The sequence below is a fragment of the Neodiprion fabricii genome, chromosome 6 (genome assembly GCF_021155785.1).
Source record: "Neodiprion fabricii isolate iyNeoFabr1 chromosome 6, iyNeoFabr1.1, whole genome shotgun sequence".
Lineage (NCBI taxonomy): Eukaryota > Metazoa > Arthropoda > Insecta > Hymenoptera > Diprionidae > Neodiprion > Neodiprion fabricii.
Window position 1 is genome coordinate 5,486,537 of NC_060244.1, and position 14,319 is coordinate 5,500,855.

Here is a 14,319-nt window from a genome sequence, read left to right on the forward strand (position 1 = left end):
GACTATGCACCAGTGACGGAGGATTACCGGAGGAGGGAGAGAGGTATTCGACGAGCGTGCGAAGGAAAGAAGGAACGACGAACGCCACCGCGGAACCCGCGACCCGCGACTCGCGTCACGGCAACGCGGTGCGTGTACGACGCGTGACCTTGCCAAGGACACGCGCTGTGGAGAACAATGCTCAGGTGCAACAAACTCCGCAGAGGTTGGTGGTTGGTAGGTTGGTTATAGGTGCACGCGGCGTTGCGTCGAGGGCAGGAAGGGATCTCTCTTTCTCTCTCTCTCTCTCTCTCTTTATCTCTATACGTACGTATAAGTATATGTATCTTTATCTCTTTCTCTCCCTCACCTCGCTGGGCCGTGCCGCTCGTGCAGCATCGAGAGGACTGACGGGTCTTTCTCTCTGCATTTAAAACACACCTTCGCTGTACGCGTACGATATACGTCCAACGTAATCGGCGTACGTAATGTAATTTATATTATGGATACAAGCGACACAGGCTTCGCCCTGCCAGCTGCGCTTTCGTATGTCCCTGCGTAACTCGCGTATAATATATTGCTGTGTTGCTTTTATAAACACTAACGTGCGGTGCACGTGACGATCGATGCGGGATGTAATTCAGTATCGAAGATGTAGCGTATATCGCGATAAACGGTGGCTGTGATCAATCTCTTATAAATTGCAATGCTTGATCGATCGTTTCGAATTTGAAATGTCGAAGAAATTTAATATAAATATCGTGCGTATTGAGGTATGTAACAAATAAAAGTAAACCTGCAACTTATTCGCAAATCATGTAATACCAGCAGAAACTGAACAAAATATACGTGACACATTATATTACAGATGCCGCATATTTTGTACAACCGTATAGACGATCATTATTTTTCTACCGTAAAATTTTTCACAACTCGACGCTGTTGAGTAAAAATCTTTACGCACAGTAGACGCATTGCGATATAGAGCATTACGTCCTGCTCTTGCCTCTCGGTGATGCATACATACTACACGCGTCGCATGCGAGATGCGTAATGTATTTTGACGACCCTAGCGCGATAGCCCAGGCCGGAAGTACTCCCCCCCCCCTCTCTCTCTCTCTCTCTCTCTCTCTCTCTCTCTCTCTCTCTGAGAAAGACGCACACAAAAATAGACGAGTACGAATGAAAGAAGACTTCGCCGACTCCTCGCCGTAACTCTTTCATACGCACGTCCACCGCCTTTAAGGACCGTTCACATCGTCCGCGCTCCGGGACTCCGAGCTATGAATCTACTCAGGACTAATTAACCACGCGATTCGTGATGCGCGAGCTCGTGACCCGGGCATGACCTTGGGCTAGGTATAATCTACATGCAGGCATAGCGATGTACGATATGTACGTTACTCGTGAAACGAACGGTTCCGATTCTTGCGAATTCCCGCGGGGCATTCGACTCTCGCGTCTCGAACGGGCGGCTGGTGACCTAGCCGCGTGGGCGCACCTTCATCTCGGCTACGTCTGTCTGCCTATGTGCGAACGAGCGTATGCACGTGCATACGGAGGTACCCGACGTGTGTATGTCCCGAACATGCATAGGCGTACGGGAGGCCGCCGAGGAGGTCGTCTCCCTCCGCCCTCCCCCTCCCGCACGGCGTAACGTTACACAAAGCGCGCCATTGACGCGCCTCTCGCCAGCTACCAATCTACCCGCCTATAGTATCGACGATGATGTATGCGTGCAGCGCGCGTGTATACACGCGTATAACACGCCGTTGCACGAACGAGAACGGAGATTGGAGGAGTTTATGAAGCTGCTGCTGCTGCTGCTGCTGCGAGCGTTCCCCCTTATGTCTCGACGACGTTGCAACGATCAATGCGCGCGGGTGAAAGCAATTCCCCCTGTACACGCAACGTGTTGTATATCGGCGGGGAGCAAGTGCTTGCGTACAGCGTTTATGCATCGACGCAATCGCCAATTCGCGTCGAAGAATATTCCTCAGAGTCCAAATTGGGATGTTGAAGTTTAGCGCAGTTTATCAACGATCGATTATAATCTAACGGTGATGTATTGATGTTTGGACGAGAAACCGGGTTCTGTACTCGCCGTAGGTACCGAAAATAGATTGACCGTCCGCTAATTCCGAATCAACGTTACAGCGAGAGTATAGATATAAGCTGTTTTGATACACGCCGGATGTTACCATTTCGGGGTAGCTTCCGCCCGGCTAAAATTACTTCCGGTCCATGCGGCTGTCGAACGCCGAAGGTATACAAACTCTGACGCGAAACGCGGGGGATGCTAATTAGGTTTTCATCCTTCCTGAAATTAATATCACAGAGACACGTCTTTTTCAAAAAACGGACATCAAAATCGCGATATACCCAATGGTTGGATTTATTCTTGGGCGTTGTCGAACTTTCAGGGACTAGGGAGGTTTTAAATCAGAATTTTGAAAAATTTTAATAAAATACGTTTACACTTTATTAAATTACATCGGTTGATGGGAAAAACAATATCTGTGTAGGCAAGGGGAGTTACGAACATGCGCTTACAACAGGCCATACAGAAGCATAATATGTCGGTTTGGTATAAAAACATAAATAAAAAAGATACGTGTAGGATTTATAAAAACACAGTTAAAAGTGAGTACTGCGTACACTTCTGTCGTGCGAAACCAAAAAAATATCATCTGTATTTAAAACTAAGGTTGACGATGAAATCAAACAAAGAAACGAACGTCAGGAGTTCCAAAAAGAAAAAATTGCAATTAAAACTATCATTTTTCTTTTCGTTGCTATTCGTACGATTTTTTAAGCCACTGGATTCAAGATCGTACAGAAAGAAAACGGTCCTCTTATTTTTAACGCACAGTTACCTGCCGAGCACCGCAAATAAAAAGTAAGGCAAAGGGGGAATTTTCGTTCGTTCCTTTGCTTTGTTGAAGCAAGCGACTCATAACGAATTTTGTGCATGAATAAATAATATAATGGTAATAACGATAACGATACTGATCGGAATGGTGGGATTATACTAGAATTAATATTGAACACAACAAATTAAGGGAGATCCACCGTTTTAAGATGCAGAAAATTAGAATTCAAATATTTCTGTCCTTTAATGGTGTCGTCGGCTTGTGTGGGGATGCCACGACGGAGGATGGCAGATTTTCTTTCTCTTTTAAAAGCTGCCGGTTACGCTCCTCGGAGCGCAGCTTCTCGATTGTACGCTGTTGCTGCGCTATTATTCTCTTCGCTGCTTCTACGTCCTAAGACAAAATTTAGCGACAAATTAGTTTAGCCTGAATAACAAGGCCGAGGTCGTGCCATATCAAGTCTTCTTCACCTTTCCTTGAACGATTAAACGTGTCAAACAAGACCGAGTAACAATGGTCATTATTGATTACGATAGATCCAGATGACGGAATAAAACGTACGATACAACGAAAAGTAACACTGCGAATAATATACTAACCTCCTTTAATTGCAGTTTTTCTTTCTTCATTTGTATCATATGTTGAATTTTTTGCTTATGATTATTGTGACCAATAACTGCGGCATATTTGTCTGCAAGGTCCTTGTACTCTGCCTCGATTTTTCGCAAGTTAGATTCGAGCAGCTCCCGATCTTTGAGGAACTTTGAAAGGTCGCTGTAAAACAATCGATACGTCAACGGGTACAAATTTTGCGGTGAACGGAATTCAAAATTTCCAATTTGTAACATTATTAATAGATGTATTTAAGTATTCCAGATATAGTACTGTCAACTTACGCCGCCGATTTGAACTCCGTTCCAAGCTCCGATTTTGGTTCAGCTTCGACCTTATCTACCTTGTCTTTATCCTTTTCTATTTTCACGGAGTGTTCCTAGAACACGAAGTATAACAATTGATAATTTCACAAAATACCTTCAATAACAGTGATAAATTTTACTGAAATGAGGATTATGTACCTTGCAACTTCTCCTTTCTTGCATCATGTCGAGTTTGTCGGTAAATTCGGCGATGTAGCTCTTTGCCTGAAACATTGGTAATCCATTTGTAAAATATAGACGATAGGTAACGTAAAAAGTAGACTAAATTTGCCTACTGATGATTAAATCAGGCTCTTACCTTGTCGATGACAACTTGCTGCTCCATCAACTGTGCTGTACTTTCTTCATACTTTTTATTCGTCTCCTTGTACAATTTATCCAGCTTATGACAGGTCAGTTCCAGCTGCGCTAACTCAATGCTTTGGCGATCATACTGCTCTTCAACTCTAAGTAACAGGTCTCGAGCTTCGCCCAGTTTTCCAGTCATTTCTGTCAGTTGCTGCTTCAGCTGCAGAAATGCGAGATGATGCATTCAAATCAAACATTTTTCAATACCAAATACCAATTCAAGTTATTTTGAATTAGTTATTTCAGCCATTTTCAATGTGAGGTTTATCTGATTTCCTTTCAAGTAAACATTTGTTTAGACATACCTCTCTGTTATAGCCATTCGCCTTATCACACTCAGCTTCGAGTCTTGTAATTTCAGCAGCCGCAACGTCGTTCAATTCTTTTATCTTAGCGTCAAATAAGGATTTCATTGTGTCAAACTTTATTACGTTGTTGACAACCAACTGATCTATGTCCTCTTTCTTTCCATCCAACTGTTGGAGTAAGTTTAACAATTGATCGTATGCATGGGTAGAATTGGTGCGCATAGTATTTAGTAAATCTTTATGTTCCCGCAGTCGGATTCTCTCCCATTCTAATTCACTCTGCAGACGCTCGACCTCAGTATCACTTTTGGCCAATCTTTCGCTGATAGCAGAAACAGTCAATTGATTTTCTGCCATGACGAGGTCCAGCCTGGAAAGTGTAAAAGTTATTATAATATTAGAACATTTTTACCACTCATATTTGGTACACGGTTTTTTTTCTCATCTGATAAAATCTTAACCGTCTTCGTCGTGTAACCATCTCAGCTGCTTCATTACGAAGTTGGTCTTTCAAAACTTTTACTTCTTCTCTCTTTTCAGCTAATTCAGCTTCTGTCCGGTCAAGTTCGGACTGTAAACTTTGATTGGAACTCTCCTGAACAATAGGAATCAGATAGCGTAATATTATTTTCCTGATATGAAGCAGAAGAAACTCAGATTTACCAAAGGGAAATTAGCAACTAAAATTTCACCTTTGTGGCAGAAGAATTTTTGAGTTCCTCAACTTGAATCGATAGCTCCATAGCTTCAGTTTCCTTTTGCGCCAAATTTTCTTGTGCCGTTTGCAGTTTGGATTCCATCAATAACAAAGATCCAGCATACTTTTCAACAGCTTTCCGCACCTCTTCATCAACTGAGTTTTTTGCTTCCTGTATTTTGCTCATTGCCTTTTCCTCAATTACTCTACCCTTAAAGAAGAAAATCAAGAATCACAGGTATTAATAATTTGGGTTATGTTTGGTATTGTTATTCATGTGTCGAGCTAATAGATATGTGCAAATACCTTTTCACGTTCCGTTGCACATTCCTGTTTAAATTCCTCCGATCTCTGTATAAGCCGAGCAATTTCTTCTGCATGACGATGCATCAAGGTTTCAATTTCCTGTGAATGATTCTTTAGAACCTGTGAGTGATGATCTTTGATCTCTTGAAGTTCGCCTTCGGCCTCTTCTAAGCGACTTTTAACCTGTGGATTATTATTTTTAATGGAATAATAATTGAAGTGAATCACTATACTAATACTTCAACATTCGTGGTGGACATCAATCGTGAATATGGAAACAGTCCGATGGACTTCACAATACTCACATCTGAATACAAACACTGTAGTTTTGCCAATTTCTCTTCTGAACATTTCTTAGAAGTAGTTTCAAAATGCAGGTTATCCTGCAATTGTACTATTTCACGTCTTTCACTCTGATACTGATTCAGTAAGTCATCCTTCTCTCGTTGAAAGTCTTCTCTCAAAATTTTTATTTCAGTCTCATGGTTAGCGGTAAGGGTTGTGTCCCATTTAACAGACTCTGCAGCTAGATTTTCATTTTCAGCTTTACATTCATCTAGTTCACATTCAAGCATTGATAATTGTGATTGTAACTGAATAACCAAATGTTGACGTTGCTGCAGTTTGGATTCAAGATCATTTCGAATCTCTGCTAGATTTATCAATTCGGTTTTAAGCTTGCACTCTTCATCTTTCATCTTGCTTATCTCCATCTGAAAATCTTCATGAACTTTTTGCATTTTAGTCTTCATCTCTATGTCTGCCAGATGACGGTCTTGTGTCTGAAAAGAAATTATCAGTGAACTAAGTGTTGTACTACCACCGATCAACTGGCAAAGTCATAATTGATTTATACCATTTCATCTAGATCCTTTTTATGCCGAGCCTCGATTTCTATTTGTTTATCTTTGAGTTCCATCAATTGCTTTTCGAGCCTTTGAATGTCGTCCTTCATTTCTTCCATCTGTTTCTCGTACTCCTGTATAGTTCTGTCTTTGTTGATGCATTCGACCTTCAAGTCGGCCAATTCCTTGGTTGGGTCGTATTTGGAGTCGCATTTTTTATTAGTTTTTACAGATGGTGAAGTGAGTACAGACTTTGTCGTGGTTTTCTTCTTTGGTAATTGGGGCTAAGAAATTCGTTGAAAAATAATTTGTTACAATTAGAACACCACCATATTCATGACAATTCAATCATTATCTATCACAATGAACTTACTACTTTGAATGCACAGGAGCTTGTGAGACTAGCAGACTTGCTTGATGTCGATGTGTTGCAATCGGCACAGCTACTCGATATACTTTTGCTGTCAAGGAATCTATCTGTTTTCTCAATTACTAATCCCTTAATTTTGTTTTTAATCTTTGGGTCGTAAGAACCTGGAGGTGGTACGTCATCTGTTATAAATTAGAAGAGATCAATTCGGCCATTAGCTTACAGTTGACTAAATGGAATAAAGACAATAGAAATCTTTGACAGGTTAGCATGTAAGAACTAGAAAAAATCAAAAAGACGCTCGTCGAAATGCCAGTTTAGAAACTGACTGCGATTGCGTACTATGCACATCACAACCCAACGAAACAATGTAGCTGATTGGTAGATACGACCATCGAAAATTGCTAATCAAAACCTGCGATGTTTATCTACTGAAATCTGCAACTGCTGAATGAATATTTATACGTAAACGGTACTCGTGCGCGAAATGATCTATTGTGAATTCATGAAATGTCTCACAGTCTCGGTATGAGGGAAAAGAATTTTGTATTTCGGTGTAAAACACTACTCACTAGAAAATTCGTTGAAACGTTGTATTCTTGCTCTTGGGAAGGACATGCCTAAGCTTCTACGATTAACAAAATCTTAAAAATGCGATGTTGTGGTAGATTTTGTACCCCCAAGATTGCCGTAACGCAACCGTTGCGTATTGAATACAACGAACTTTTGCGAGGGAAAATTCCTAACGTCGTTTGTACAGATTTTCTGGCTACGTTGCGTGGTGCAACGGTGGAGGATGGAAACTATTCAAATGCTTGAAAGGAACGGTTACGCAATACAATAGATGACCAATTGTAGGATGGCTTTTGCTGCAGCGGCGCTGGATCGTCCAATCACGAAAAAGGTGTTTAACGGAGGGCAGGGGCGTACGTAGTGCAAATTTCGTTCAATTGAATTCTGTCTTTTCAAAGAATAATTATAAACCCTCCGCTTTATTATGGTAGAAAACAAATGCTACGTCATTTTATATTTTTTAACGAACCATTCGTACACCCTGAAATACCATTTTGTTTTATTCAATTGACCGTTTGATTGGAGCGCGAGGTGCAGGCTAGTCTTGTCCAGATTTCTGAATTTTGTCCACTTGTATTTCGAACATCGGAATATACAATGTTCCATGGCGATATGACTTATTTCTTACCAGTTGGATATAATTGACACCATTTTTTTACTCCCCATTTTTTTTTCAATTCATTTCTTTGCCATTATCTATTAACAAATATTTAATCCTGGACCTTTATGGATCTCCCATTGGGGGTTGACACGTTTTTAGTCATTGGGCCAATCATGTATCAGGTTCGTTCGTTTCGTCTGCTTATAGCTGATTGTTGAGTGTCGACCGTAGACGTGTCATGAAAGGTTGAAGCTGTTAGGTATTTTCGTTAAAAACGTTTCACTATGCGGTGTGGATTTTATTTAACCCTTTTGAGTGTCACCATTTTATATTTAAATCATGTCAGTGGTCAGTACAGGACTAAAGGCGTAAGTATTATTCTAGCAGGCGTACTACAAATATTATTCTTGAGTATATTTTCCGGCGGACGTATCAGCGCAGTTCGCCTTCTACGGTTGTTGCATTAAAGTACAAAATATTTGTAACTTTTTTCAGTCATCTTCTATTCCATTATCGACTTTCTATACTTACAAATACATTTTTTTTTTAATAATGTTCACTATAATTGCAACAACATAACCTCAATTCTACGACTGTATTATCCGACCGGAAAGCAAGAAATTTATATGTGTGTTTGTAATTATTCAATTACTATAGTTTAACGACTAAATTTAATCTTTGTACTTTTCGATCCATTGATCACTGTTAATACAGAGTTTGATTATTTCTAGAACCAGGGTCCTTCTCTCGGAGAACGGGTTCAACAGCTGAGTGAAATGGCTATGAAGAGACCAGTGCTCCGATTCAATGGGGGAAAATTCAAAGAATTTGTCAAGACTACACCAAGGAATTATTCAGTTATTGTTATGTTTACAGCCATGGCACCACAGAGGCAATGTCAAATTTGCAGGCAAGTTATTCAAACAGTTATATATATCTGAGCATATGTGCACCAACTACCATCTATTGCAGTAACAATATTATTATTTTAATTTCAGACACGCAAGTGATGAATTCACCATAGTGGCAAACTCATTCCGATATTCCCAGTCGTATTCAAACAAGTTGTTCTTTGCAGTTGTAGACTTTGATGAGGGTGCTGATGTTTTCCAAATGGTAAACAGATCTTATCAGACATTCTGCAGATATGTAAATGCTTGCCTTATTTGTTACAGTTAAGGTTGAATACAGCACCTGTATACATACACTTCCCACCTAAAGGGAAACCAAAATCTACTGACACTATGGACATTCAAAGAGTCGGATTTGCCGCTGAAGCTATTGCCAAATGGATTTCTGAGCGCACTGATATTCAGGTAATTTTAAATATATTTTAAGTTAAATTAAATACATGGCTTTAATATCTCCTTAGGTACTACCTTAATTTTACTTACTATCATGTTTTCTACAGATCAGGGTATTCAGACCGCCAAATTATTCTGGTACGGTGGCTGTGGTGATGCTACTAGTATTGATCGGTGGTTTCTTGTACCTCAGACGAAATAACTTGGATTTCATATACAACAAGACGATTTGGGGCCTCAATGCTTTGGTGCGGTCCTCAAATTCAATGAAATATTGAACTCAACTTCACATCGCTTATCTGGAAATCGTCTCATCTTGTATTATTATTTGGACGATTTCAGTTCTTCACGTTTGCAATGGTCTCTGGACAGATGTGGAACCATATCAGAGGACCCCCATTCATCCACAAATCGCAAAACGGTGCTGTTGCTTATATCCACGGGTCGTCCCAGGGTCAATTTATTCTTGAAACTTACATAGTCATGGTCCTGAGTATCCTTCTAGTGTAAATGCAAATGTGATTTTTGTACATTTATGTTGAATGGTTTCCAAATGTATAGTTTTCTTAGCATAGTAATTTAGATGGTGCTGTGGTACTGGGAATGATTATGATGACCGAAGCTGCGGCTCGGAAAGGAGATGTCAGAAAACGAAGAATTTTCGCTGTTATTGGATTAGGGCTCGTAGCAGTTTTCTTCAGCTTAATTCTCTCTATATTTAGAAATAAGGCTCAAGGATATCCGTATAGGTATATAAATTTTTTAATATAATTTTAAACTATTTGGCATTTCATTACAAAATAATAACATTTGTTTGTTGCATTTTACAGTCTTCTCTTCAAATAAGAAACTCAGATGTAACACAGAAGAAATACATAACTCCTTCAAGACCAACATTTAGCGATAATTTATTATCGTCAATCGATGGAATAAATTATTTACAATACAATTCTCTGCAAATGCGACGGTTTGAAATTTATTGTAGAGATGGAAAGATCTAAGTTAAATGTCCATTTACACTAACATATTATATTCACTATGTCCAAAACAGCATTCCAGGTCTAATTTATCCACATAATTACCATTTGTGTGATAGGAGTGAAAGTTCTAATTCTTTGCATAAGGTGAAAATAATGGAAATCGTTTTCAGTTTTTTTTAGAAACAGCGTTTACATTAACATAGTTAGATTATTCACTGTTTCCAGAAAGTTGAACGTAGTTGAAATATTTTAAGACTTCTTTGCTTTTATGGATTGAGTGCTCTGCTGCTATATTTGCATCATACACTTATATCACAGCTCAAGATAACATCACACCGTTCAAACCAACAGGTACTTTTAGTAATATTTAAAAATTTTAATATCAAAATACAATTTATAATTTTCAAAAAAATACCGTAGTGTTAATCAATAGTGAATGTTGTACAATTACAATATCCACGGTATCAAAGCTCTTCTCTGTTTTGGATATTCCTTAAATGACTCGACGTACCACCAATGACCAAGTAGACCAGTTGCTACCTAAAAATAACAATTTTGTTTGTAACGTAAGCTTGAAAGAGAAAACAAACACTTGGTTCTGAAGAGTTCGATGAATTCTTACCTGGTTCAAAAGCACCCACAAGAATATGTAATAGAATGTTTGGCTGTTTCTTAGTATAATTGTCAGCATCAAGTACACAAGAATTTCAGACAATTGTAGCGGAGACGAGATGTATTCGAAAAGATCACCTTTCGGAATTTTGTGTTGCAAAGTGACAGTTTCGCCTTTTTTATTTTTGCGTAAATTCGATAGAATTTTGTTGCAAATAAGCTGTTTATAAGTTGCCCACAAGAATATAATAGAGCAACTATAATCTATATATGTCAACCCGTTCCAATTCACAATAGGTCTGGATCCTGGACAAAAAATTTGTGTCATATTAATGAGTAATTCAAAATAATTCCCAAGTTTCTGGTTTTGGAGAATTAGTAAAATACCTTTAAAAAATCCATTTGACTCTCCTATCAGACATGATATAGTTCCCACATAATGAACAAAACCCACGATGTAATGCGATAGATTTATTTTTACATTACTGAAAATACTGACATAATGTGTTTCGTAGAAACGTTTCCAACAGTGAATTGTTACGAGCACTAGAGCCAGTGTAGTGTGCTCCGGGGATACTGAAAATAAGAGCTTGATTAGGTACCACTAAGAAAAGGGTACTGCAAAAATTGATCATAGTGTTTTTCTAACAATGTACACAGAAATCTCATCGCAAGAGTAACACGGAATTCATGTCACGTATCAAAATAGAAGAAAATTTACCTAGTGATTGCCGATTCACCCCAAATAGAATATCGAGGATTTGAAGTATGTTTACTGGTACATTTCCAACTCCAAGATAAAATCTTAATGTAATTAACAAGGTGTAGGTTGATAGAGGTGCAGCAAATTCATAGAAATGTTTGAACCATCTGAAAATTTGATACAGGATAATTAGCGATCGTTTTTAGTCATCTCAAAAACATGGCAGCTTCATAGATTTAGTATAGTTTCCTCAAATTCCGAGTTAGGACCCGGAAAATTTGTATACAGTACTATAACTTTTTTTCTCATACCTTTTCGGAACTTCTATTGGTGGAATCAGTGCTGCCTTTCCTTCTGCAGCATACCTTCCATACCGATATGTGCTTGTAATTGCTATAGGAAGGTAAGTCTCTGCAAATGCGTCTAGCAGTCCCAATATAGTTACTGTTATTGAATTAAATATGAATATAGCTCGCACTAGATTCACCTCCATTGTGCACTGTACACGTCTCTTTATCGTCTCGCCGATACTACCTGTCTTCCTGAATTCTCTAGCGTTTTAGAAAGTCGTAGCGTTGACCCGAATGAAATCGTTCAAATTAACGGTACTCTGTGCTGGAGAAAATAACTTTCGATGCAGGTTTCGCATTACTACGGCATTAGACAATATCGATGTATACACTGTGTTAGATGCATTATAATAGTTTTTGAACGTGCTAAAGTATCTGCAAACATGTGGATATCTCCCACTAATTGTTAAACTGGAACAATATTAACAAATTGAGGGGGCCTCATACCCGGCTTGAGGTTAGGTATCGTAGGGCGCACACACGCGTATTTACTTTGCCGTCAAATAAATTGCGTGCATTCAGTGCAGGTTTCAGGGCAGATCAGAGAGATTGTAGCAACGAGTGTGCGAAATCTTTCAGTATCGTTGCAATACTCTTTCGATATTTAGCTTGCATGCATAGACATCACAATGTCAGTCGGATACAACACTTTGTACACAGCTAGAGGCAAACACAAACTTACCATTTTGAGGACGTTCCAGTTCCGATTAAGTTTTTCAAATTCAGGGGATTTTGTACTGGGCTGGAATGTTTGACTGATAGTCGACTGCGTTTCGACCCGTGTGCTACTTGAAATATATATGTATACATATCAGCTTATACTTATCATTTGTGTCAACGTGTCGGTAACAGCAATGTCAGGGGGATGGTCAGCAAAACGCTGACACACGATAATGGAATGTATTGCATGCCCCAGTAGATAATTACGACGCTTCATTATGCAGAAAATGTTACTAGGCGTCTGAGAAAACTATTGCTTTCCTGTCGTAGGAAAATATGATATGTTATTTATATAGTGTACGAGTCGTGCAAAATTGTCCCATAATCTCATCTGCACTTTTTAATATTTTTATTTCACAAAAAATGTAGATATTTTGAATTCTAGCAGAAATATTGAAAACTGTAGAATAGATAAGTTTGAAATATATTTGAGAGATGTTATCCATAAATATGCCTCTGACATAATACGATAACAACTATGTGAGCTGAGGCATTCTTCGACGGATGTGTTGGAACATAACTCCACTCAGTTTCCAGTCGCTACAACATACGAATTATAGCTTACGGCAAGCGAACTTGGTATTTTTACGCTTATTCATCGTAATTTCTGGGCTGTTGGTACGTCAATGTTCTGATTCCCTTCTTTGCCCAGAAAACCCAATTAAAGACCCCAAAAAAAGTAAGGCTAACCCGTTTGCATTTTCGGCGTAAATTTCCGCGATTTTGAAAAGTGCCGGAATAAATTAATTGTGGCAGTATTCCGACGTAATTTTGCGAGAGAAATCGAATGGGCGCAGTTCCAATACGCTGTGATCAACGCGTCAAAAGTTACAGCCAAAAAACGGGAACCTGTGTTTTCAACATTATTTCAGCAGGTGCTTTTTCGTACGTAACTTCTCTCCTGTTGATCCCACGCTCCTTTTGCTCAGTTTTCTGAGTTCCGGGGGGTCCAGTTAGTCAGAAAACGGTCGTACGAATCTGATCAGAGACCAGAAATTTTCGGTCGAAAAATGAAGAAAAAGTAAGGCTAACCCCTTTGCATTTTTGAGGAAAATTTTCGCGATTTTGAAAAGTGCTGAAACAAATTAATTGTGGCATTATTCCGACGTAATTTTGCGGGAGAAATCGATTGGGCGCAGTTCCAATTCGCTGCGATCAACGCATCGAAAGTTACAGCCAAAAAACAACACCTGTGATTATATGAATCCTTACGTAATGTTTTTGATGTGTTCTTATACTGAAAATATTTATTGCTATTCCAGGTACAACCCGAGGTGGTTATCGGTGGTTGTTCGAGGTGGTTGGCGGTGGTTGGAAGTGGTCGGAGGTGCACGAGGAGGAGGACGAGGAAGACGAGGAGAACACGGTGGACGCGAAGTACAAGGATTTGTGCTCGGTCAGTAAAACATTTTTATAATATTTGATAGCAATTGTAACTATATTTCATCTGAAATATTACAAACTTGTCACGTTTACAATAAATTATTTCAATTCATTTTTCGCGCAAGCACATGTTCAGTGGCTTCAAATGCGCTAATAAAATTGATTATATTATCAATTAATTAATTAATTATATGAATCCTTACGTAATGTTTTTGATGTGTTCTTATACTGAAAATATTTATTGCTATTCCAGGTACAACCCGAGGTGGTTATCGGTGGTTGTTCGAGGTGGTTGGTGATTGTTGGAGGTGGTCGGAGGTGGACGAGGAGGAGGACGAACTGAACTGAGTCTCAAAGCCCTGCTGACATAAAAGCAGCCATTCGATAGAAATTATAGTTTATAGTTTACACAGCCCATTGCATGACATT

The 14,319-nt window shown here is 39.1% G+C and overlaps 3 protein-coding genes across 7 annotated transcripts; 1 reads left to right on the forward strand and 2 right to left on the reverse strand.

The window, feature by feature from the left end:
• Positions 1-2,443: 2,443 nt before the first annotated feature.
• LOC124184237 (hyaluronan mediated motility receptor-like) lies at positions 2,444-7,487 on the reverse strand. The gene is made up of 13 exons (XM_046573717.1): positions 7,237-7,487; positions 6,668-6,846; positions 6,306-6,578; positions 5,755-6,231; positions 5,450-5,632; positions 5,139-5,354; positions 4,908-5,041; positions 4,444-4,816; positions 4,089-4,298; positions 3,929-3,994; positions 3,749-3,843; positions 3,452-3,626; positions 2,444-3,245 (listed from the first exon to the last, which is right to left on the reverse strand). The coding sequence occupies exons 1-13, from the start codon at positions 7,280-7,282 to the stop codon at positions 3,078-3,080; spliced, it is 2,595 nt and encodes an 864-aa protein (XP_046429673.1). The 5' UTR covers positions 7,283-7,487; the 3' UTR covers positions 2,444-3,077.
• A 554-nt stretch (positions 7,488-8,041) lies between these two features.
• LOC124184254 (tumor suppressor candidate 3) lies at positions 8,042-11,363 on the forward strand. Its single transcript, XM_046573777.1, has 8 exons — positions 8,042-8,206; positions 8,570-8,748; positions 8,837-8,954; positions 9,014-9,154; positions 9,250-9,390; positions 9,485-9,635; positions 9,726-9,891; positions 9,973-11,363. Exons 1-8 carry the CDS (start codon positions 8,123-8,125, stop codon positions 9,986-9,988), a joined length of 996 nt encoding a protein of 331 aa, XP_046429733.1. The 5' UTR covers positions 8,042-8,122; the 3' UTR covers positions 9,989-11,363.
• Positions 10,308-12,837, reverse strand: LOC124184252 (polyprenol reductase). 5 transcript variants are annotated; one of them, XM_046573775.1, is made up of 6 exons: positions 12,470-12,821; positions 11,749-12,052; positions 11,456-11,604; positions 11,122-11,310; positions 10,745-11,040; positions 10,308-10,662 (listed from the first exon to the last, which is right to left on the reverse strand). In XM_046573775.1, exons 2-6 carry the CDS (start codon positions 11,928-11,930, stop codon positions 10,570-10,572), a joined length of 909 nt encoding a protein of 302 aa, XP_046429731.1. In that variant the 5' UTR covers positions 11,931-12,052; positions 12,470-12,821; the 3' UTR covers positions 10,308-10,569. The 5 variants fall into 5 exon arrangements, with proteins under 5 accessions (XP_046429731.1, XP_046429730.1, XP_046429728.1 ...); XM_046573774.1 differs by having other exon boundaries at positions 10,308-11,040; positions 12,470-12,830; XM_046573772.1 differs by having other exon boundaries at positions 10,745-11,310; positions 12,470-12,829.
• Positions 12,838-14,319: the final 1,482 nt, after the last annotated feature.

Excerpts from the sequence above, each read along its gene's own strand:
- LOC124184254 (XM_046573777.1), top strand. The coding sequence starts at position 8,123 with ATGCGGTGTGGATTTTATTTAACCCTTTTGAGTGTCACCATTTTATAT. Across the intron at positions 8,749-8,836 it reads AGGCAATGTCAAATTTGCAG|ACACGCAAGTGATGAATTCA; the intron begins GCAAGTTATTCA and ends TTTTAATTTCAG. Across the intron at positions 9,155-9,249 it reads CTGAGCGCACTGATATTCAG|ATCAGGGTATTCAGACCGCC; the intron begins GTAATTTTAAAT and ends TGTTTTCTACAG.
- LOC124184237 (XM_046573717.1), bottom strand. The coding sequence starts at position 7,282 with ATGTCCTTCCCAAGAGCAAGAATACAACGTTTCAACGAATTTTCTA. Across the intron at positions 4,817-4,907 it reads ATGGTTACACGACGAAGACG|GCTGGACCTCGTCATGGCAG; the intron begins GTTAAGATTTTA and ends TACACTTTCCAG. Across the intron at positions 3,995-4,088 it reads AGCAAGTTGTCATCGACAAG|GCAAAGAGCTACATCGCCGA; the intron begins GTAAGAGCCTGA and ends CCAATGTTTCAG.
- LOC124184252 (XM_046573770.1), bottom strand. The coding sequence starts at position 11,930 with ATGGAGGTGAATCTAGTGCGAGCTATATTCATATTTAATTCAATAACA. Across the intron at positions 11,605-11,748 it reads CCAATAGAAGTTCCGAAAAG|ATGGTTCAAACATTTCTATG; the intron begins GTATGAGAAAAA and ends TCAAATTTTCAG. Across the intron at positions 11,311-11,455 it reads GGTGAATCGGCAATCACTAG|TATCCCCGGAGCACACTACA; the intron begins GTAAATTTTCTT and ends TCTTATTTTCAG.